Here is a 25200-nt window from a genome sequence, read left to right as displayed (position 1 = left end):
AAAGAGTCAGGATACATTTGATTGATTGCATTTCAGTTGTGAGGATGTTAAAATCACTATATTTCTCTACAGCTGCAGGTTGGTGCCCCAAACTAGAATCTGTGTATTCTGAGTGCCCCCACACTTCCTGGTGATAGATTATGAGTTAGGGTGGCTTGATTTTACAAATAGTGGCTACTATTTACCAAATGCTGATCTGACCTGATTTAATTCTCAATATAAAAATTTCAAGTTTTGAGGAAAATTTACTACTAATCTTCTGGGTTTTTAAAATATTTTATTTATCTTTAGAAGGGAAGGGAAGTAGAAAGGGAGAGAAATGTCAATGTATGGTTGCTCTTCATGCGTCCCCTGCTAGGAACTGGCCCCTGCTGGGACCTGGCCCACAACCCAGGCATGTGCTCTGACTGGGAATTGAACCGCGATCCTCTGCTTCACAGGCCCGCACTCAATTCACTGAGCTACACCAGCCAGGGGCTACTACTAATCTTTTGAATCACCACCATTTAATTTTCCCATTTGTACTAATTAAGAAAAAACTTATAAGAATGAGATGACCAGTGTCACCACAAATAAACTTAATTCGAATAAACTTAATTTAGCATATTGTTGTCTTTTCAGAGTAAATTTGTGGTTTTCATTAAGATTTCTGAAATGTTAATTTGGTTCACTTACCTCCATGTTCACATTCTTACATCTGGGGAAAATCTTGAAAGAATAGCCAACAACTACTTCAAATAAAAATAAATAAATAAAGCTTATATCAAGCAAGTAGACACAGGTGCCCCTCAGTTTGCAAATCAGATTTTTTTTTGCACAGAAATCATCCCATGGGAGAGCAATAAAGCTAAAATTTCAAGGTAAAGAGGTTGCTTTCTCTTCATAAAACTGTGCCTGGTGCTCTGGCCAGGAAATAATAATCCAGGGCATCCAGCTATGCCAGGAGCAGAGAATTTTTTCCATGAGAAGCCCATGTACCCTGGAAGAGTCACCAGTTGGACAAGCCAGTTCTATGGGCATGATGCTCCTAAAAGCAGGTTTCAGAGCCGAGAAAGGGAACCACTTACCAAAGAGAAACTCTGCCTTTTCTATACTTTGTTGAGATCAGAAACCAAGTTCATTAGGGTCAGCAGACTCTGGTGCAAAAGTCAGCATTTGGTGAAACACATATAAGATTTAGTAGTGCACAGTAAGTTATGGTGAAGGAATGAGGAAAGTAAGGAAAGAGAGCAAGAAGGAGGGGGGAAAGAATCCCCAAACAAAGCTCTAGCTATGCCCTGGCTGGTGTAGCTCAGTGGTTTGAGCACAGGCTGCAAACCAGGGGGTCGCTGGTTCAATTCCCAGACAGGGCACATGCCTGGGTGGTGCATGAGAGACAACCATGCAGTGATGTTTCTCTCCTTCTCCTTCTCCCTCCTGAAGGAAAGGAAGATCCTGCTCTGTGAGATGCCCACCAGCCAGATAGGTGCTGCCTTCAAAGATAAGCAAGAGGAAAAAGAAAAGGAAAAGCACCTAGAACGTGTAGTAAGGCATTATTGATAAAGATGACATATGCAATACAGATCTTACTGAATTAATACAGAGCTTCTTAAGTGACTATTTAAAACTGAATTGGCATAATGTCTGCAACAACTTACCTTCAAGTGACTCAAAAGGGAAAAAAGGAAGTGTGGCAAAATGTTAACAATTGATGACTTAGGTGGAAGATATGTATACTAGTGTTCATCACAATATTCTTTCAACTTTTCTCCAGGCTTGAAGATTTTCAAAGTAAAAAGTTGGGACAAAGTAGAGATTAGAAATTTCCCCCCAAAATATATCCATAATGAGTACCCCAAACTGGTAACAGTGAGGGGACAAAGAGCTCTTTATTTTTTCTTTACATTGTCCAATTGTTCTATAATATTTTAGTGTGTATTTTTTTAAATATTTTATTTATTTATCTTTTTAGAGGGGAAGGGAAGGAGAGAGGAAAGAAACATCAATGTATGGTTGCTTCTTGTGCATCCCCTGCAGGGAACTGGCCCCTGCCAGAAACTGGCCTGCAACCCAGGCATGTGCCCTGACTGGGAATCGAACCGCGATTGTCTGGTTCGCAGGCCCGCGCTCAATCCACTGAGCTACACCAGCCAGGGCTAGTGTGTATTTTTATAATCACCAAAGATTTTAATTTAAAGTTTTAAACATGTATATTTAAATCTATCTGTATTTAAAGGCCACAGCTGGGGCTCTTTGTTCTGCCCCTGTAGCCTCTGTCACTGCACCAAACCCAGCCCCAGGGAAACAAGTTCCCTGCAAACCATGTATCTCAACAAGTGCTCCCTCCCATTCACTTCACTGTCTCCATAACCTCTCCCTGACACTTTCCTCATAAACTACTGCCCACACAAACATCCTCCCTTTAAACTGCCTCCTGGAACAAATTACTTCTTTAACCACTAAGTGAACCTCCGTGCAAGGCTCCCACCCACAAACCACTCCTTCCCCCAAAGTTCCTGTGTGACCCCTTCCCTTCCATCCTCTCTGAGACACTGCCTCTGTCCCTGTCCCTGGTGAATTCCTCCTGTTCTGCTGCCAGTGATTTTTCAATGGCTAAACTAAGGGTTGCCTTCTCTGCTGATACAGCAGGGAATTGCTTCCACTTTTGTCTGGAATCCGTCAGGGTTCCATGTTCTTCCTAACATAGCCACCCTCTCTTCCCCACCCCCCACCCCAGACTCCTTCTGTCCCAGCGTGGAGAGGATCTGGAGAAACGGACGTGCCTGGTTATGTGATTGTTGCAACGTAATAGATGGTACCTTCCTTCCGGACAGCTAGAGTGTCAGGGAAGTGTGCTGTTGTTATTCAGGCTTCTGTAAACAAGTCCTAATATCCCAAAAGTCTTGATTAGGCAACATTTTTGTCCAACATTTTGGACAACATTTCAAAATTTTCCCCCTATAGCTTTTCCAAATATTCATCTAGCTTCTCCTTTAACACTTCAAGAACATAATTCAACAATTCCTGTTTTGTGGAGCTCTTCCTAATACTGAGTGAAATCCATCTCCCTGTTCTAGTCCCAACTCTTCAAAGTTGTATAGAATCAATTTGGTTCTTTTGCATCAACAATTCTTTTAAAGTAGTAGAAGACAGTTCCTCACTATCCTGTTCATCTCCAATGTGCCATATTTTATATTCAGCCTAAATATGCAATATGTTTGACACATTATCCACCCACATCACTCTCTGTATGTAACAGGGCTGAGCTAGAGGACCCCCCAAAGGAGAACCCCACCCCCCATAGCTATCACGTGGGGGATGAGAGAAGCTGAGCAGGGCCATTGAAAGTTAGGTTGCATACTTGAACAACTTGGCCAGGGTTTTAGTAATGTTAAAAGCTGTGCCTCCACTCAGGAGCTGGGGAGATGGGTGTGACTCTCACCCACGATGCCCGATGTAGCCAGAGGAACTTGCAGCACCTGCTAGAGAGCAGGATGGCTGTTAGCTCTACACCGAGGCCACACTTACCGGGACTAACAATGGCAGCTGAGCAAGGCAGAAGAAACCAGACTACTGGCAGGTGTAATCAAGTGTGGGAGGAATTGGAAATGGGTTCCAGAGGAAAATCTGTGCAGAGAGTTAAACCCATGTGCGGCAGCCATGCTGGGGCTGAACCATGCAGTTTGGGAGCAGGGAGGGAGCTCTGGCTCTCTCCATGCTGGTGCTCTAGACCACGTGGGAAGGAGATTGGGAGAGCCATGAGAGGCTCTGTCTCTCTCTCCCTTTCTTTTGGGCTCTTGACCTTGCAGCTGGGGAAGGAGAAGCCACTTGATCATGTAGCAGCAGAGCGGGGGCTTGGCTATGTGATATGAAAGAATACAGTATTCCCCAGACCATCATGAGGATGCAGTTTGGAGTTAAAAGGAGGAGGCTACCTAGCATAACATGGATGACTGAAGGCAGTCAGAATATTGACGGGAATCTGCCCAGCTAAGCCCCAGACTTCTATGTCTTTTCCTGAGAGACGGTACCTCTGACAGGCCTCGTTTGGCATGGGGTACAGGACTGCGCATTTGTTCCTTTGTTTCTTATGGGCACTCCTCTGTAGGTAGCTTTCTCCTTTTCTCTTGTTGATATTAAGATTCTCTCCTTATCTTTAATCTTGGGTAATGTAACTATGATGTGTCTTAGTGTCACATCATAGTGTTGGACCCTCTTGGGTCCAACTTCTTTGGGACTCTAAGCTTTCTGGACTTCCTGGGAGTCTATTTCCATTGCCAGATTGGGGAAGTTCTTCTTCATTATTTTTTCAAATAAGTTTTCCATTTCTTGCTCTTCCTCTTCTCATTCTGGCACCACTATGATTCGGATGTTGGAACATTTAAAATTGACCTGGAGGCTCTTAAACCTCTCCTCACATTGTTAAATCCTTGTTTCTTCCTTCTATTATGGTTGAATATTTATTTCTTCCTTCTGGTCCATATCATTGATTTGAGATCTGATTTCCTTCCCTTCACTGTTGGTCCCCTGTCTATTTTTCTTTATTTCACTTTTTCCTCTATTTTGTGACCATACTCAACCATTTCCGTGAGCATCCTGATTACCAGTGTTTTGAACTGTGCATCTGATAGGTTGGCAATCTCTTCATCACTTAGCTCTATTTTTGGAATTTTAATTTGTTCTTTTATTTGGGCAGTATTTCATTGTCTTAGTGCACCAGTCTGAATGAATGTTTCTTCTTTAACTCCTTGGTTTTTGGACTTTCATGCAGTTTGATTTTCTGGCGGTACTTGTTTTTGTTGTTGTTGTTTGTTTGTTCTTAAATTTGTTGTACTTTTGGTTGTGCAAGGAGGCAAAATGTATCTGCTTATGTCTCCATCTTGACATCTTGTCCAGAAGTTCAGAATGTAAAATCTTTTGTAAATAGTAATGCATTGTGTACACTTACATGCTATGGTTATTCACATGAAAGGTCCACTGTCTTCCTCCCTCTCATCACAGATTAGGTCCTTCTCTACTTGGCTTTTTTGGTTAAATTTGGACACATACTTTTCAATTCGGCATCAATGGCTTTAAAAAAAGTTTTATGTATTTATTTTTAGAGAGAAGGGAAGGGAAGAAGAGAGGGCTAGAAACATCAATGTGGTTGCCTCTCACGTGCCCTTTGTTGGGGACCCAGACTGCAACTCAGGCATGTGCCCCAGCTGGGAGTCAAACCAGTGACTCTTTGGTTTGCAGGTCAGCACTCAGTCCACTGAGCCACACCAGCCAGGGCTCAATGGCTCTTTTGAAGTGATAGTGGCAGTGATTATTCATAGGGGAATCCGTCTATTGTAATATAAATGATACAGCATCATTTTTAAAAATGCTTCAACATACTAGCTACAACTTTTCTCTGCCCTAGCCATTCCTCCACACTCAGTCATTTTTATAATTGCTTCCTTCCCTCCATATTTCAAAGCTTGGCCACATTATACAAGTATGTCCCAATGTATGTAGCATTGAAGTTCTGGGAAGGAAAGACTGCGTTCCCTCTAATATTCTTGAAGAGTACATGCCAGCATCATTACCTCCCACAGGGACCATTTTGCAGAGCTATTTCTCTAGCTCTGCTGCTCTCATATGGACTAGTAACAATTTAGAGCTAAGCTCCCAGTGTGGACTCATTACCTTTCATGATCAAGGATCCCTATCACACAGCACAGTTGTAACTGTACTATGAGCAAGTCATATGGTACTATATCAATATCAGTTAAATTTATCCCATTTAACTTCCATTTTCTCTCCTCCTTCACATCACACCCAAGTCCTAGTTGGTTCCTTTCCATGTCAAAATGTTTTCCATCAAAGAAATAAAAATGAAAGTCCTTTCCCTGGACCCCACATTCTTCCTCCAGCCACCACCACTTACATAGCAGAATTTCTCAAGGGGATCATTTGTGCAGAAGTCTCTATTTCCTCATCTCTCAAACTCCTTTGCTGGATCCCTCTCTTTATAATTACATAATATTTTAATTTAAAAATTTAAATATAAATTTATATATATATTTCTAATTTCTGCCCCTAGATGATATCATCCAGACAATTGCTTTAATGGCATCTACATACTAATGACTTCCCAATTTATATACCTAGCTTAAATCTCTCCTGTTGGTTCCAGACTCATTCCTCCAACTGCATAACCCACATATCCACCTGGAGGTCTAGACTTTCCAGACGTAACAGGTGTGAAAACAAAATCACTCTTCCATTAAGGGTCTCATCTCGGGAAATGGCAACTCCATTTCTCAGGCCCAAAACTTAAGAGATAGTCTTGATTTCTTCCCTTTTCTCATTCCCTACTTCTAAGTCATGTCTGCTATACCTTCAAATTACCTCCAGAATCTGACCTCTTCTTACAACCTCCATCACCACCACTGGTCCAAGACAAAACCAACTTTCTGCCTGGTCTATTGCAGTGGTCTCCTGTTTGAGCTCCCTACTTCCAGTCTGGCAGTTTTTCAAAAAGTTAAGCATAAATCGACCACATAATCCAGCAATTCTACAGTATCTAGAGAAATAAACACATTTGATTTTCTACAAAGCTGTCAGTGAGGCTTCTTTTAAAAGTTCAACCAGCCCTGGCTGGTGTGGTCCAGAGGATCGGGTTTTGATTTCCAGTTATGGCACATGCCTGGGTTGTAGGCTTGATCCCCAGCAGGGGGCGCATGAGAGAAATGGATGTTTCTCGCCCTCTCTTTCTCCCTCCCTTCTTCTCTCTAAAAATGAATAAATAAAATCTTTAAAAAAATAAAAGGTCCATCAGCTAAAAACCCTTTTAGTAACTTACGAAAGGAGTGAGTTATTTAAAAAAGGTTGGCTCGGGAAAGGCCTTCTTGAGGAGCTGCCATGTGGACAGAGGCCTGAATTAATGAGGAATGAGGAATGCAATGATTAGGGAAGAGTGTTCAAGCAGAAGGTATAGCTAGCATATAGGTTTGGCAGGAGCAAAGAGGCTCATGTTATCAGAGTAGAGTGAACAGTAGGAATACTGGTGGGAGATAAGGTGGGAGATGTAGTCAGGTGTTGTAGGTCATGGTAAAACATTTTGGTTTTTATTTTGGGCATGAAAAGAGGCTACTGAAAGGATTTTTAACTGATCGGCCTTTTAAAAGAAGTCTCACTGGCTGCTTTGTAGAAAATCAACGGTATGAGGCAAAAATGTCCCAAGTGGCTACATCATTTTACACTGCCATCAGTAATGTTTGAGGTCTCTGTTCCTCTCTGTCCTTGCCAACATTCGTTAAGATATGTCTTATCTATTATAGATATTCCAATGAATGTGACTGTCATTGTAGTTTTAAATTTCCATTCTTTCTCTATTACTTTACTATCCCTTTGATTTTTCTTAACATTTATCATTACTTTACTTTTTAAATTTATATTTATTTATAATCTGACTCCCTCAGTTTAAGGTGAACCCCATGAAGGCAGGGACATTTTCTGTTCTTCTCTGTATTCCCAATCTCTAGAACAGTTGTTAAGTAAATGGAAGAAACATATCCTCCTCATGTGTTCATCTCTGCTCAGCAGCCTAGAAAAATACACATTACAGGTGTTGTGTCTGAGATATGGAAAAGCTTCAAGCTTTCTCAGTGTTTCATAGAGTTTACAAGTTGTGAATTTTGGGTTTTGCATTGTATATGTATATGCACAAGCACCATTTCTACATAAGATTTAATAGGTCTGATTATCAAAGGACAAAGTTCAAAATAAATGGAAAATGGACAAACATAAATGCAATACAATGTTGTCAAGTAATTGTTACGGTTTTCTAAGTGCCCACTCTGTTGAAAAATGTCAGTACTAGGTACAGATTGATGACAAGACCTAACATAGACAACACTTGAGTAAATCAAAGTGTTATTTATCCACAAAGCATAAAACAAGGTCGGTTGACTGAGGCTGAGGAATACATTTTCCAATTCAGATAGCCGTACAAACATCCTGGCTCCAACACCTTCACTGGATAGGGCATTGTTACTGAAAACTCGAAATAAGTGAGAGTCAGTTTCCTAGATCCTTGGGAGTCCTGCTAACAAGTCCTCAGACCAGCCATGGAGCTATCCTAAAGTGAAGAGTCAATAAACAGAAAATATTTTAGAAACAGGGCAGCCATAAAAAATTTAAAAATTAGAAAAAAAGATAAAAAAAGGAAAATTGGCAGAAAATATCCAAAATTGCTGTTATCATAATTTCATCTTCGTTTCCAAAAAATGAGTGGTTTCTTTCCATTGGTGAGGAAGGAGGGATAGTTGGCAGAGTAAGCATCCAAGGAAACCTAACAACTTTCTCCTGTCCCGCCCTCCCATTCAGACACACACATAATCTTGCATTTCAGGGGCTTTACAGGATCCCTGACATCATATCTATAGATATCCCAAGTGAATACCTTCCTACCTCCAAAACAAGCATATCAAAGACAACCACTGTACCAGATATGAACTTTATTCCCTAATGAAAAATATTTTCATACCTTGTTTGTTGGAGTTGTGTGATGCTAACATTGGCGGTAGCTATATATTATTATTTGGGGTGGGGGGGGGCAGTGAGAATTAATATTATGAACTAGAATAGACCTTAGGCAACCTTTGACATTGAGAAGAACGTGATAGAACTAGAACAGATTGGGCTACACATAAAGTAGTATCATATTCCTACTAATCTTTTATTCTAAAATTATAGTAGCTCAGGTAGAAACATTCAAAATAGAATAGGAAAAGGAAAGACTAAGGTCCAAATCAAATAGATCAAATAGCTAACAAGCAAAATGGCACACAAAACATGAGTAACAGAAAGAAGAAAAGAGAACAAGGAGAAAGACAGGGTCTGACAAGTGAGGTGAAGTAAGCTTCCTGAAATGAACACACTCAGAACGGAAGCGAAAGTGAAAACCTGGTAGGAGAATGGGGGGCGGTTTGACCTAAACACAAGAGAACAAAGGCAGAGGAATCCCAAACATCATGTGTAATTTAGGCCAAAATTTAAGGACAGGAAATTTTTCATTTTTATTAAAATTCAAATTTATGATCGAAAAAGCAGGCAGATAGCCAGTGTTTGTTCAAAAAGTGTCTTTTAGAAACAAAAAATAATTATGAAAATCAGAGGCTTATTTACAAGGAGAAAGGCAAAGCAAATCCAAGCCAAGTCAATTTGTACAGAAGGCACAGCACAGAATGAATGGTTCTAGTCTCCCTGTCTTCTGGCTTTAAAGGGGCATCAGTTAACACATTCCCTTTGCATTCCTATTAGTAATCAACAAACAAATATTCTTGAAGTTTATTAATCTTACACAAAGTGGGAAATGGCATTTCAAAAATGTAAAATCATGTTCTTCCTTTGCTCCTAAAAAATAGGAGGTAACAGCATTGACCTAACTCATCAAGAAAGCACACTAATTTATTGATGTGAAGAGATCTCCAAGATATAGTAAGATAAAATAAAATAGCAAAATGCAGAGCAGTACATACAATGTGCTAACTTCTGTGTATAGTGGCAAAAGGAGAAAAAAAATTAGAAGAGTATTTTTATTTGCTTATATTTATATAAATCCTGGAAGAGCACACAAGAAACGAATAAAAATGGTTACCAGCAAGGTGAGGCAGAAAGGGCAGATGGAAGGCAGGGAGAAGGTAAAATTTTTCACTGTATATATTTAATGTTGTTTAACTTTTTAATTATGTAGTTATATCACCTACTCAAAATTTTAATCTAAAAAAACAGAAAAATACTAATTTATAACTTGACTATACATTTTCATTTCAAAAAGCTTATACTTTGCCTTTACATTTTATTTTATAACAGAATATTCCTTAAAACACTACAAAAAACCTCAACCTGATTAAAAATAAATACTTAACACTGCCAATTATGCTACTCTATACAGCTGTTTGGGGGTGAAAGTAATTCTACCATGAAAGCAAGCCTGGCAGTTAAACTTCAGTTCATCAAAATACAACAGTGATTTTCATTTGTCAGTTCTAAGTTTAAAAGCCTTCAATGACTGGCCTCCTCGCCTCAAGAATGAAGTACTTACTCCTCAGCTTGGAGTCAGACCTCTAAACAACGTAGTCCCTCTCCACCTCACCTCCCACTGTTCCCATTCACGATTTCTTCAATTTAACCATTTCAATCTGTTAAATGATTAAACACTCCTGAATTTGCCTGCATATAGTGCCTTCTGCCAATCCTCTTCATCTCTCCTTCTGGTAGGACCTAACTCAAGTCTGACAATCTTTTCCCCACTCCCCCTCCCCAGTGTCGGTTCCTTCCTCTGAATTCCTGTAGCACAAGCCATCACTGACACTTAGCACATGCTGCTTTTTATACACTATTGCATTCTTCTTTAAAAAAGTTAGTCCCTCTTACTCATAGTTTGGTGGTAGAAGCCAATTCTAAACAATGACAATATAACATATGAAAAGACTACAAGTAAATGTACAGGGCACAACCAATTAAGGCTTGTTTTTCCTTTTTTATACATATATTCTGTCTCCCATCTAGATTACAAACACTGTCTCATGATCAATTTATGGTATGGTTTTAGGGTAATGTTCTATTTAAAGTACATAATTAATTGACATGATTGATGTTGATAAAAATGACCATGATAAGGTCAGGGAAGTAAGCCTAATTTAATGGAGTTTGTTTTGACATCCGAAATTCAGGAAACACAATCCATTTTGCAGACATTCTGCAGGCTCCTCCAGAGAATAGTCTCATCACCAGGTCTTTTCAAAAACCACCCTTCTGTAGGTGGTCCTCCCAGACATCTCCCCCTTGACTTGGTGCCTTTTTTCTCCTGGTCACCTAAACTGATACATTCAGTTTGGGCTGGGTTATTTGGCATTTGGAAATTGAAGACACTTGATACACAGAATGTGATGTAACCATACAACGGAATACTATTATTTGGTTATAAAAAGGAAGTACTAATACATGCTACAGCCTGGATGAACCTTGAAAACATCATGCTCAGTGAAAGAAGCCAGTCGCAAAAGTCTGCAAGATTTCCTATGGTATTCCATTCACATGAAAGTCCAAAATAGTTCAATCTATAAAGACAAAAAGTACATTAGTGGTTGCTAGGACTAGGGAGATGGGAGCGCAGAATGACAGCTAAAAGGTGCAAGATTTCCTTTTCAGGTGATGAAAATGTTCTAAAATTGACTGTGATGATTGCACTTACCTGTGAATATACCAAAAATTATTGATCTATATACTTTAAAAGGGTGGACTTTATTATATGTGAATCATATCTCAGTAAAGATGTTTTTTAATTGATTATACCATTACAGTTGTCCCATTTCTCTCCCTTCATTCCCCTCCACCCTGAACACCCCCTCCCCTACCATTCCCCACCCCTTTAGTTTATGTCCATGTGTCACAAGTTCTTTAGATTCTATATTTCCCCTACTATTCTTGCCCTCCTCCGTTTATTTTCTATCTACCATCTATGCTACTTATTCTCTGTACATTCTTCCCCCTTCTCCTCCACCCACTCCCCTGTTGCTAACCCTCCATGTGATTTCCATTTCTATGGTGCCGCTCCCGATCTAGCTGTCCTCTTTAGTTTGCTTTTGTTTTAGGTGTGGTTGTTAATAACTGTGAGTTTGCTATCCTTTCACTGTTCATATTTTTATCTCCTTTTTCTTAGATAAGTCCCTTTAACATTTCATATAATAAGGGCTGGGTGATGATGAACTCCTTGAATTTGATCTTATCTGAGAAGCACTTTATCTGTCCTTCCATTCTAAATGAAAGCTTTGCTGGATAGAGCAATCTTGGTTGTAGGTCTTTGGATTTCACGACTTGGAATATTTCTTTCCAGCCCCTTCTTGTCTGTAAGGTCACTTTAGAGAAGTCAGCTGACAGTCTGATGGGCACTCCTTTGTAAGTGACTGTCCCCTTATCCCTTGCTGCTTCTAGGATTCTCTCCTTCATTTTAATCTTGGCTAATGTAATTATGATGTGCCTTGGTGTGTTCCTTCTTGGGTCCAACTTCTTTGGGACTCTCTGAGCTTCCTGGATTTCCTGGAAGTCTATTTCCTTTGCCAGACTGGGGAAGTTCTTCTTTATTATTTGTTCAAATATGTTTTCCACTTGTGGCTGTTCTTTTTCCCCTTCTGGTACCCCTATAATTCAGATGTTCTAACATTTAAAGATGTCCTGGAGGTGCCTAAGCCTCTCATTTTTTTGAATTCTTGCTTCTTCATTCTTTTCCATTTGGTTGTTTCTTTCTTCCTTCTGGTCCATTCCATTGATTTGACTCCCAGTTTCCTTTCCATCACTATTCGTTTCCTGTGCATTTCCCTTCATTTCAATTAGTTCAGCCTTCATTTGTTCCTCTAATTTCTGACTAAAATCAACCAGTTCTGTGAGCATCCTGATCACCAGTGTTTTGAACTGTGCATCTGATATTCTAGTGAATTAACTTTAAATTACATTACCTAAAATTAAGTGATTATCACTTGCCTGTAGCTACTTTCCTTGCCATACCTATTAGTTTGTATTATAAAGGATACACAATTTTTCTGTTGCTTTAGGGGCATGTCTAATGCTTTGACATGAATGTAGTAACAGATACATTTGAGGTACATATACACCCATAAAGTAGATGAGTCTTACTTTTTGTAAGTTAGAACTAAGAAATTAGACTTTTTAATTAGGACATCAAAGGCATAATTTTCTTCTTGAACCTAGTATTGTTACAAAACACATCCTCTACTAAATATAAAAAGCTAGAAATGCCCTTAAATAATCTTCTCTCATATTTTTCAGGTGGCCCATCCTGGTTCCTGACCTATCCCACCAAGGTTGATTGGGGGTAAGAAAGCCAAGCCCCAAGTGCAGCCCCCTTCTGACCCCCACATCTGCCATGTCTCAGTAGAGACCCTCTTGTCCTGTTCTAGTCACCTGTTGCCACAATGACCCACAAACATGTCCAGTACTTTTTATGGCTCTGTGCTTTTCTCACCCTGGTGTGAAACCCTCTTCCTCCCTTGAAGACTGAGCTCAAAGTTTAAAACTTTCCTTAAACAACCAGTCCTCATGGTCCAATGTGTATAATCTGTCCATCCTTTGGGATCCCATCATATGTGACATGTATCTGTTTTATACTGTCTTAGATGAATAGTTAATGGTTTTACACATGTATCTCCCTTAAGATTGTCAGGCCCTTTAAAAAAATGAAATTATCATTTGCAACAACACTGACAGAGGGCATTAGGCTAAGTGAAATGATGCAGACAAATAGCATGATTTGTTTTATTTTGAATCTAAAAAACAAAATAAGCAAACAAAGTGGAAGCAGACTCAGATACAGAGAATAAATTCATGCTAATAAATTCATGGTTGTCAATAGATTCTCAGCCTTTTGGCTAAGATCAAGTGTAAATTCATGGTTGTCAGAGGGGACTGGGTGAAAGAGGTGACAAGTATAAATACTGTGATTACTATGTATGATGCCAGGTAGATACTTGTATTATTAGGGGGATCACTTCATAAATTCTATGGTTATCTGGCCACTATGCAATACACCTGAAACTAATATAAAAGTGTTGGATGTTGACTTTAATTGAAAAATAATTAAAAAAAAACATTGTTAGGCACTTGAGGAAAGACCATTTTTATATAGGACACTATCTTAGCTGAGTGTCATGCGGAAATAACTTGATTAAAAAGCAATGCCTATAAGGTATCTCCTTAAATGAACACGTTATGGTTGTATGTGTATCCAAAAGGCCTGATAGTACTTCCCTCTACACTAGGTCTCTCAGAGACAAATGACAGGCGCTCACAGGGCGCCAAGATTCAGGTAGGGTTGCAGAGCCGGGTGGAAAGTACAAGCACTGATGAGTGGTAGTAGGACCACTCCAGGAAGCTTTTTCTTTGTGCTGTGCTCAGCTACGGAGGTCAAATAATCCAAACTGCTTCTTCCATATTACACTAATAATTGAAATATCACCACTAGAGGCTCATCCAATACCATTCTCTCTCATAAGGCACATAGGCCTGAGTGGATGTTGTGGTTTTCAATCATGCTAGCCAGCTGAATGCAAGGTGATAAGCACAGAGTGCAGTGAGCCATGAACAAAGGGCCATGGCTGGCTGCTGGATCACAGGGAGGTTCCGATCAAACAAAAATGAAGAGAAAGACTAGAGCCCAGAACAGAAGCAAAAAAGGGGAAAGAAAGTGCTCAAAGGGAAGTTGAATATGAGCCAACCTCACAAGTTGCCTGGGGTTGAAAGAACTCTAATCAGCAGTAAAGAGGCTGGCAGCAGATAAAGGGGTATTTGCCACTGCGCTGTCAGAATGGAGTTCAGAAAAGTACAACTGCTATTAATTATGAAAGAAGTTAGAGTACTGAAGAGAAGAAAATCAAGAGGAAATATAACTAGGGCTTAACGAGGAACAGGCAACAATGGAACAGAAGGAACAAAAGTGGAAATCAGTGAACTAGTTCAGATATTCTTGAGTGTGGATAGGAAAACAACCAGAAGGCAAGGGACAGAGGCAAGACTGGCCTGAGCAAAGTGGCTGTTATATACCACAACCCAAGCCTTCCTTATCCTTTTCTAACATCTTTCTGCTTTCATCATCTCGCCTTTTCTTCAGCCCTTCCTGACTATACATACCACACCACCTCAATTCTTAGCTACTTGTCTGAGAAGTAGATGGTCACACAAGACATGTGGTCTCACAGGCTTTTATGCCAATCTTGTCCTGTGCCCTAGCCTTATCCAATTGCACAAAAATTAGTAATTTCATCTCTCCTTACTCTCAAAAGTATGACAGTATTAAAGTCCAAGAGGTATTGGGCTGGTCTCTAGTACTTTGGGGGAAATAGAACTGAGTCCCCAGGAATGTGAGAGCATCATCTCAAAAAGCTAGCAGCAACTATTGCTGTGTGAAGTTCAGTGACCCGAGTCAAGTCCTGAGAGCATTCATGGATGTAAAGTAGGGCTCGGTTTGGGCTCCAGCTTTTGGGAAACAAAGTGGGGTGTGGGGGTGGTGGTGGTGTTGTGGAACTGTTTTGAGAAGACAATTGAGCAAAAGAGGACTAGGCACTAGAAGGGTCTTGTGGAATTAAGAGGAAAAGTAAAAAATAGGGATCTTCCTCTTTTCTGCTACTACCTAAGGCTAGAGGCATGTCACCCCAGCAAGGGTCTAAAGTAGGTAGCAGCTACTTGGGTCCCATAAGGTAGAGGCCAGACCACCCCAGGGCTGGTTACTTGGCATGGCGAGGCAGTGGCAGGCTAGCCATAAGACAGAAGACAAACTGTTCCAATTTCTGCGCAGCTTGTTTCCCAGTATTCAGTACTTCCTCATGGTTGGCTTTCTCCAGGCTTTCATAATCCGTGATGACTTTGTTAGTGATGAGGGAGAAGCCAAAGACTCGAAGTCCACAGTGCCTTGCAACTATAACTTCTGGTACCGTGCTCATGCCTGATAGAAAGGAAAGCCAAGTGTCATTATCCTCAAATGACTCTTTTCTTCACCATCTAACCTAATCTCCATTCATTACATCACTGACAATTTAACATCTAAAAAAACCGGAGGTAGGGGTGTGGAGGAGTGGGAGGGTGGAGGTAGAAGAAGGTAAAGGAGGGATAGATGGTGATGGAAGGAGACTTGGAGTGATGAACACACAATACAATATACAGATGATGTACTGTAGAATTGTACACTGGAAACCTATAATTGTATTAACCAATGCCATCCCAATGAATTCAATTTTTAAAAAGAATTTACTAGACAAGTTTTGGTGTCATGTATTAGAATATCAACATAACTTTATAAAAAAAAAAGTTAGAGATTCTTGAATAGACCTAAAGGATTAGAAGATAACTATGCAATGAAAAGAAAAAGAGGAAGAGGAAAAATATAAAAAGCCATTCAAGTAAATAGTACTCAGGCATCAATACGGATATGACTAATTTATTTTACAAGGGAACTCTTAATCTGGACTGAACTTTGGCTTACAGGTTAATGTGGTCCAACTCACATTAACTCACTTAACTCACCAGTTAACTCACTTTAGTAACCTAAAGCAAATCTCTTATTGTGGACATTGTGAAGATAATAAAAGGGTTAGTTGAAAATGATTAACCTGGAATTATGGAATGAAAATTCTATAGGTTATGTGATTAAGTCTGAATACCTAATTGTTTTTGAAGTTTTAAACTAAATATGGGATGCCTTTAGGTTTATCCTAAGGTTTGTTAACTCTTTTTAAAAAAATATTTAATTTATTTATTTTTAAAGAGAAGGGAGGGAGGGAGAAAGAGAGGGAGAGAAACATCGATGTGAGAGAGAAACATTAACTGTTGCATACCCAACTGTGGACCGAATCTGTGGCCCAGGCAAGTGCCCTGACCTGGAATTGAACAAGCAGCCTTTCACTTTGCAGGACGATGCACAAGCAATTAAGCCACACTGGTTAGGGCAGGTTTGTTAATTCTTACATTTTATATTTGGCTAATTTTTTAACTTTTTTTTCTTCTTTTACAATGCAAACACTATAGTTTCCTCAAATTATCACTTTTGGTTTAGCCCACAATATTTCGTGTTAAATTTTTAATGAGCAATATAGTAATCATTGTTAAAATTTCCAAAAAAACAACCAAGCAGGTAAATTAGTATTGAGCTTAGGTTGTTCTGTATTCATAACGAGTAGGGCTTCTGAGGGCTTTACCCATTTCTCATCAATGTTAACACTGCAATGCTTTATTTTTGTAACTGTCTGTGGTAATTCTGAAGTCAGTTCTAATGATGTAGCTCCATCTTCCAGCCAGAGGTTCAGGAGTGGGTATGACATTTGTTAGAATAATCCCTAGAAACAGTTATCAAGTCAAGTTTATGTCATTAGCATTATATCTGTTAAAGCCCTTGATTCTGAGTGGGGAGGTTTGTTGTTACAACACACCAAACCTCACCACCTTTAATATCTTTCTAGAAATCACTTTCTAGAAATTCAGTCTTCCTTAAGTCAGATATTCTCTCAATCCACTCTCAGGTCTATTCTCTTTTACTCCTTCCCATCTCTATTTTACAAGATCCCTCCCTCTTCAGGACTCTAGCCGAGTACCCCTTCTCACCAACAGCATCAGCACCCAGGTTCTGCAGCATACGACATTCTGCCACAGTCTCAAAGTTGGGGCCTGCCAGCATAACGTAGGTGCCTTCCTGTAGCTCTCTCTGCTCCCCCATTTGTTTCCACGTACAGTGAGCCTTCTGTCTCATCTCCCGGTCGTAGGCATCAGACATGGCAGGAAAACGAACTCCAAATCTAGGGCACAGGTTGTATTAGCTTAGATTAATGGAATATAGTAAGCTCTGTCCTCACTTCCAGACAAGTCCTTAAACCTCCCATCCATAAACAAAGGAGCAAAGGAAGTACCTTTCGTCATTGGGCCCTATGAGAGGGTTCTCACCGCAGAAACCAGGAAGGTTGATGTGATCACGGATCAGCATGACATCTCCAACCTCAAACTTGGGGTTGAGCCCTCCAGCTGCATTGGTGACCACTAGGGTGTCCACACCCAGAAGCTGGAAAACCCTCACTGGGAATGTCACCTTAGAAGCAAAAGATCAGAAAGTGGCCTTTAAAATTTCACCAACCCACTATGCAGATATGCGTGCTAGGAGGGAACCAACACTCTACCCACTCTACCCAGCCCAGGTAGGCAGTAAAGTGGGATAGAGTTCTCTACCCCTTCTTCCAGTTCCAACCAGACTTATACCCCTAATTTACCTTCCAGAGTGGGTAGCCTTCATACATGTGGAACCTGCCCTGCATCATCACACAGGCTCTGCCATTCAGGAACCCGAACACAAGTCGACCAGCATGACCTGGCACTAATACAAAAGAATGACAAAGCCATACTCTAAGAGACTAAAAGTGAGAAAAAAAAAAAGTGGGTAATAATGAATGCAGTAATTAGAGACTACTTTTCCAAAATTTTCAAAATGTGTATTCTTATCTATTACTCTAACTAAACTGTATGTATCCTCACTTCTGAAAGGGAGCTCATGGTACGTTCTGCTTCCTAAAGAGGGTACTGAGCAAGAAGAGCAAGGGGCTGAGTTTAGACCCATACAATAGTCTTCTCCATTAGGACCCACAAAACAATCCTGTGGCAATACATGCTCATGATGGCACACACAGGGGCCTGGGAATGCAAAGATAACTCCTCACACAGATTTAATAACCATTATTACCATTTTCTTTATCTGGCTTTTCTCCTCTAATAGACATGGCTGGCTTATCTTTAAGGGATGGATGGTCTGGGAAAGGAACCAAAATCAATGGGAAGATTTGAGAGATACTCAGAAATAGAGAAGTTTATTAATTTTTTTAAATTACTAGTAAGTAGAACAGAAATGACATATAGGAAAACTCAAGGAGTATAAAAAATAAGTTGATAAGCTTAAAAAATTAATCTACTTATCATTTAGTGCAAGCGCCGTTATCACAGGGAGGTGCTGGGTGGGTAGAAGTGGCAGATGAAGCCAGTGATCTGCTAATCACTTAGTACAGCGCCCTCATCACAGAGAGGGGTGGGGCAGGTGGCCTTAAAGGTGGCAGTTGGAGCCAATGTCAATCACTGCTAACTTGATTACAGAATTTTACTCTCCATCTCTTTTTAGTATTTCCTTCTCCAACCCCCATTCCCCCGTCCCTGCTCTGGTCTCCCAGTCTTGCTTTAAAAGGTTTGAAAAATACCTGAAAAACTTGTTAAAAGTCCTTAACTCTCCAGGGGAAAGAGGAAGGAAGGTGGAAGTCTTAAAAAGTATTAAATTAAACGAGGGAAGTTAATTATCTGAGAAATTAATAAGTAAATCAAATAAGCTAACTTTGCCCTTTACTTGAAACTTGCTCCTATTTCACCTGCTCTTTTCTAAGCATTAGCTATAGTACTTTCCAGCTGTCCTTAGGATGCTAGGAATATTATCCTCAGGTCCCTCAGAGCTCCACTGTGCACAGGGGACATTTGCCCTTTCCCCATCCAAAGGGCAGTATGTCAGCGTTAGGCTCTGTGTATTCTGGGTTATTTGTTTGCATGAACACGGCAGTCTGTGTATCCATTGGTTCCTGTTCACTAGCATGAGCCTTATCCCAGAACTGAAGCTAGCACTGGGGAGGTTAAAATGGCAGGAGAACACAGGACAAGGGGGGCCTGCCTTTGTCATGGGAGGTCATGGGCACTGTTTTCTCCATTGAAGCTGCAGAGTGATAGACATGGGATAGGAGTAGGAATCTGTGGTGACCATGGTGTGCGCGGGGTGGGGGGGGTGGGTATTGTAGACCATAGGGGGCTATGAGTCATTAACGCATAGGAAATATGGCATCACACAGTACTGTTGACATACACACGCCCTGTCTATTACGAAATTTCTTTTAGGAGAATTCCATGCTAATGTCAATCTGCTCAGGTGGTTTATTTTCCTCTCTTTCAACAGTTGTCTTTAGTCCAATGCTATGGAGGATAACAGGTCTGGGCACAGAAGCATTGTCCTCCCATCAGAATCCCATCAATAGCCCTCGGTCCCCCTCCTCTCTCCTCCTTGCCAGTACCTGTACTTTGGAGAAAGTTTGGTATCTCACTGTAGTCAAAGCTCTGGGTCTGAGTTAATTTATTAACCAGACCTCCTAAGCCAGAACCACAGATAACCGCCACTTGAGGTCGATGCTGGGTGTGGGACAGAAGCCATTCTGCAGTGTTCTGGTAATCTTCATAGGTGAATCTAGGGAAAAAAAGAAAAGTCAAACTGAGTTTTACTCCCACTCCAAGGGGATCATAGACTAATGACCTTTACTATAAAAAGGCTGGCAGGGACACCAAGGTGGGCAGGGGACAGAGAAACCAGCCAAAGAGCTGCCCTAGAGCTGAGGCTGCTGTCTTTTAGAAAAGGCCACACCAAGCTTACCCACCCACCCACCCACTGAAAGTCTGATATGAAATTCATTCCAGAGCCTGACAAAAAAGTTAATGTTTCACCACCAGCCCCAACTCATTTTGCTACAACTGTTAGGTTTCATATCTCTCCTTATGACAGAGATTTAGAGAGGACGGGGCCAGAGCCTACAGAAGTACAATTGAAATAATCATACCAAGGAGGGTAAGGAGCCCTACGTATCTTATTGGCTCAGTTTGAAAATTAATTAAAACCTTGTTGTTAATAAGCTCCAAAGACCTAGGACTCCATAAATCACGGTTCAGCTACCCTGCTCTTGAATCTTTCTCCCACTTTCTCCCTTGTTGTGTTCTTCTCCCTGCCTTCTCCCACCTTCCCTTTTCTTCACCAAAGTTCTTTGCCCTTCAGAGACCTAAGGATAGTGGGTAAGACATACACTTACCCAGAACTCATACATCTCACCCCCCACACACCAACCAACCTAGAATCTTTCTTACAAGTCCAGTCCAATTCTCACACCCATCTGGAAAGACCAAATACTGGGGGCGTGGGGGGGAATTAAACAGAGTTGAACACAACTAACTGAGCCTCTAGAGGAAAATTCTATCCTTCAAATGCAAAGCCTCTGAAACCAAGACGACTGCACTACACCAGGCTACTCTCAGGAAAATAGCTGGATAAGGGACAGGGTGAGGACAACAGAGCTGGGACCATAGGACAATAGAGAAGAGAAGCAATAAAATGTACAAAGTTTATCAGTTAGCATCCCCAAAAGCTGCAAAGGAAATGAAAGAAGTGTGAAACCCTGGACAGCATATAGGGCATCATCATTGGCCATCACTTCCCCAAGAACACCCTGGATCCCTGGTCATCCAAAAGCCAGTGATCCCTAACACTGGAGACTTGGACTAAGATTTCCAGGACCAAAGTCAAGATAAGGGTTCTCAAAGGTGTGAGGTGGGCAAAAGGACAGTCAGCCCCATTTGCAGTTGTGGCACCATTTGCCTAATCAGCCAATGACCTTGTTAAACATGACAGCCATTTTACTCTTCTGAGTTTATGTCCCCAAGACTGGAAATTACCAGAAAGCAAGAACAGTCACTGGCAGAAGATAACTCGGAAACAAAGTGTAGCCTCGCCCCAGCAGCCCAGGGGCCATACAACACCTCCAACCACCCTTTTTAATTCAATTATAATCCAATTATAATCCAATTATAACAGCCCACTCCTCAATGCTGCTGTATCTCTCCACACCATGCCCACCTCCTTTTTTGGAGAGAGAATAAAAGCATTATTCTCCTAGAGACACTTTCTTCTCTGAGAATTCTTTCACAGCCCATGTCACAGACCACACCAACAGTGTGGCAGGTTCTGTTGCTCAATTCACTAAATAAGGACTTCCTTCTCTCCATAGAGACTCCATCCCCAATTTAATTGAATCTCCAATCTGGAGGAAACAGATATTAGCGAGGGACGAGAGCGATAACTCCTCTGAAGGAGGAACTCTAGATACGGGCACAAAAGGTACCTTATGGCTTTACGTAGTCTCTACCATGTGAATTCCGTGAAGAACACATGGGATGGAATAACCTCTTCCCTGAGGAGAGAGGGGTACATGCCTCCCTCTACACTAACACCCCAAAAGCGCGCACACGCACACACGCAATGGCTCCCTTTCCGAGTAGACTACACTATATACTAACCTGTCCGCTTTCTGCTCTGGTGGCGCCACTACAATTCGATTTCCACGTGCGCCCCTGGCGGCGGGGGCTGCAGCACTGCTCTCCCGCCTTGTCCCCGGCTCCCGGGTCCAGGCTCCGTGCCCTGCCTCTTCTCCAGGGCACTCGCTACCTCTCCCAGTCACAGCTATCCAGAGTCCCAGGTTTCCGGGTCTTGGTGAGAGCCATTTCCCCTCCCCACAGTCCTCCGAGGTTCCCCGGGCCTGGTGCCCGCCTCACCGTTTCTCCATGGTCCCGGTGACGCCCTTTCGATGAGCCTCCCCCTCTCCGCAGGGTTCAGCCCAGCAGAATTGAACTGTCGTCGCAGGTTGGGTCCCCACACTTGGTGCACTGCAAGCGGGCGCTGGCTTATATCCCCAGCCCCGGAGAACCAGCCAATGGCAGCCAAGCACGAGGGCCGGCCCCGTTTCCATGGTGACAACACCCTGATTCAGAGGTCTGAAGTAAGTCTGGATTTTTTCTGCTTCGTCCTAGCCTCCAAATCCCCGCCTCCGTGTGCGTCACCCTTTCTCGCGCCCCACCCACTTTCAGCAATTCATTCCCTGTCCTCAGAGACTGGTTTTCCGGCCGGAAGGAAACCTGTGCAGGAGGGTTACGGGCTGGAAGCCTGGAAGGAGCCTCGCCTGCCACCCATTGGAAGCCCGCCAACCTTCCTCCCTATCCAGCCCCGCTCCCGACTCTTGCCCAGGTATCTGCAACCCCATTCCCGGTTGGGTCTGCAGCATACCTTCAGAGGTTTAAAAAGAGAAACATTTAAACCTTAGATCGTGCGACCCAGAAGAAAAATTAAATGAGTGTGTTTGAGTTGCTTACTGGGCACAGGAAACTGTGGACCCCAGCAACATTGCCGGCCTGGAGGTTACAAGATTTGGGAAAACATATTAGTGGTCTAAATCTCCCCATCTAAATCTAGATGGGGAGAAAGTGAAAGTTCTAGAAGAAAAAAGTCCTGGATCCTGGATACAAACAAAAGGTAGGATGAAATGGGAAAACGGAATCCCTTGATTTCACAATACTGATTCCAGGCAATACAGATAACCAGAGAAGGGTTATGTAATAAAAGTACACACTATAACCTCTTTGTGAGAATTTAGCCATGTCTTACTCACATAAAATCACAAATAAATGGCTCTTGCTTAGCTACTGGAATCTGCCACCTTTTTCTACTCACCTAAATTCTAATCATTTCTGCTTGCCACTTTACCCATTACCATGGCCCAAGCCACTCTTTACCATCCCTGTTTCCATCTGATTCACATAAGAAATATTTTTGAGCCCTGGCTGGTATGACTCAGTGGATTGAACACTGGCCTGCAAACCAAAGAGTTTGCTGGTTTGATTCCCAGTCAGGTCACATGCATGGGTTTCAGGCCAGGTCCCCAGTTGGGGGCATGTAAGACTTAACCACACATTTATGTTTCTCTCTTTCTCTTTCTCCCTTTCTTCCCATCTGTCTACAAATAAATATATAAAGTCTTTAAAAAAAAGAAATATAACTGAGCATAATTAGGTGTCAAAACTGTTCTAGTGTTAGGAATATAAGAGTAAAGACAATAAAGGAAAAAGTAATATATATTATATTTAAAGAACAGAGCCCAGTGCCAAATGAATGCTTTATTTTATCATTATTGTTATTATTAGTTTATTATTATCATCATTACTACTACTATCCTTATTCATCCAGTAATTTTAGCAAAGATAACAGGATGATCTAAAGTAAATCTTAGTGATCTTAGTAGTGAGACTGTAAACAAGGCAAACAGCAAATGCATGATATTAAATGATAGATAAGAGCAGTCATAGGTCAAAATCAGCCTGAGGAAATATCTATCTAATTTGATTGCTGAAAAGTACTTTTTTAAAAAATATATTTTATTGATTATACCATTACAGTTGTTCTATTCCCCCCCTTCATTCCCCTCCCCCCGCACACTCCCTCCCCCACCCTTCTCCCCCCCTTAGTTTATAACCACGTGTCTCAAGTTCTTTAGATTCTATATTTCCCCCACTATTCTCGCCCTCCCCCCTATCTATTTTCTACCTACCATCTATGCTATTTTCTGTGCCTTCTCCCCCCTTCTCCTCCTCCCACCCCCCTGTTGCTCACCCTCCATGTGTTCATTTCTATGGTTCCACTCCTGATCTAGCTGTCCTCTTGGTTTGCTTTTGTTTTAGGTGTGGTTGTTAATACCTGTGTGTTTGCTGTCCTTTCACTGTTAATATTATTCATCATCTTTTCCTTATATAAGTCCCTTTAGCATTTCATATAATAAGGGCTTGGTGATGATGAACTCCTTGAACTTGACCTTATCTGAGAAGCACTTTATCTGTCCTTCCATTCTAAATGAAAGTTTTGCTGGATAAAGCAATCTTGGCTGTAGGTCTTTGGATTTCATGACTTGGAATACTTCTTTCCAGCCCCTTCTTGCCTGTAAGGTCTCTTTTGAGAAATCCGCTGACAGTCTGATGGGTACTCCTTTGTAGGTGACTGTCCCCTTATCCCTTGCTGCTTCTAGGATTCTCTCCTTCATTTTAGTCTTGGCTAATGTAATTATGATGTGCCTTGGTGTGTTCCTTCTTGGGTCCAACTTCTTTGGGACTCTCTGAGCTTCCTGGATTTCCTGGAAGTCTATTTCCTTTGCCAGACTGGGGAAGTTCTCCTTTATTATTTGTTCAAATAAGTTTTCCACTCGTGGCTGTTTCTTTCCCCCTTCTGGTACCCCTATAATCCAGATGTTGGAACGTTTAAAGATGTCCTGGAGGTTCCTAAGCCTCTCCTCATTGTTTTGAATTCTCATTTCTTCATTCCTTTCTGGTCGGATGTTTCGTTCTTCCTTCTGGTCCATTCCATTGATTTGAGTCCCAGTTTCCTTTCCATCGCTATTGGATTCCTGGACATCTCCCTTCATTTCAATTAGTTTAGCCTTCATATGTTTCTCTAATTTGTGACTGTAGCCTACCAATTCTGTGAGCATCCTGATAAATAGTGTCTTAAATTGTGCTTCTGAGAGGCTGGCAATTTCCCGGTCGCTTAGGGTTATTGGCTCTGGGACTTTGAGTTCCTCTTGCGCCATCTTTTGGGCTGTTCATGCCTGTTAAGTAGCAGGATCGGAGCCCTAGGTTTTCACCAGTGCAGGGCAACTAAGTCGCTGGGTTGTGACGTTGTATGTGGGGTCGGGGTCAAAGAGGGACAATGGCTTCCCTCCGCCGCCTGCTGCCGCGACCGGCACCGCAGCCACCACTGTCACTGGGCCCACACGTTTCGTTCCACTGCACTCGAGTGTGCCACTGCTGTCGGCCCTCCACCACTGGGTTCGTCCCCTGGGGCTTGCGTGGTCCGTCTCACTGTGCGCGAATGTGTGACCTTGGTCAGTCTGCCCTGCACCCCGACTGGCTTTGGGCTGCCTGCTCGCCTAGTGCCTAGGTCGGGGGATCTGTCCTGCCTGACCCAGCTCTGTTGCTGGTTCCGCCTCTCTTACCCTCCCCGTTGAACGGTTCGTAGCTGTCAGACTTCTGTATAAT

The 25200-nt window shown here is 41.7% G+C and overlaps 1 protein-coding gene across 1 annotated transcript; it reads right to left on the bottom strand.

Moving 5' to 3' along the window:
- Nucleotides 1–14610: 14610 nt before the first annotated feature.
- PNP (purine nucleoside phosphorylase) lies at nt 14611–22111 on the bottom strand. Its single transcript, XM_037039759.1, has 6 exons — nt 21898–22111; nt 19599–19768; nt 17775–17878; nt 17421–17596; nt 17119–17309; nt 14611–15466 (listed from the first exon to the last, which is right to left on the bottom strand). Exons 1-6 carry the CDS (start codon nt 22089–22091, stop codon nt 15249–15251), a joined length of 1053 nt encoding a protein of 350 aa, XP_036895654.1. The 5' UTR covers nt 22092–22111; the 3' UTR covers nt 14611–15248.
- Between the last annotated feature and the right edge of the window lie 3089 nt (nt 22112–25200).

The sequence above is a fragment of the Sturnira hondurensis genome, unplaced genomic scaffold (genome assembly GCF_014824575.4).
Source record: "Sturnira hondurensis isolate 20B ecotype Veracruz unplaced genomic scaffold, ASM1482457v3 Scaffold0025484, whole genome shotgun sequence".
Lineage (NCBI taxonomy): Eukaryota > Metazoa > Chordata > Mammalia > Chiroptera > Phyllostomidae > Sturnira > Sturnira hondurensis.
The sequence above is the reverse complement of the archived record's forward strand: the minus strand, read 5'-3'. Positions and strand labels throughout refer to the sequence as shown.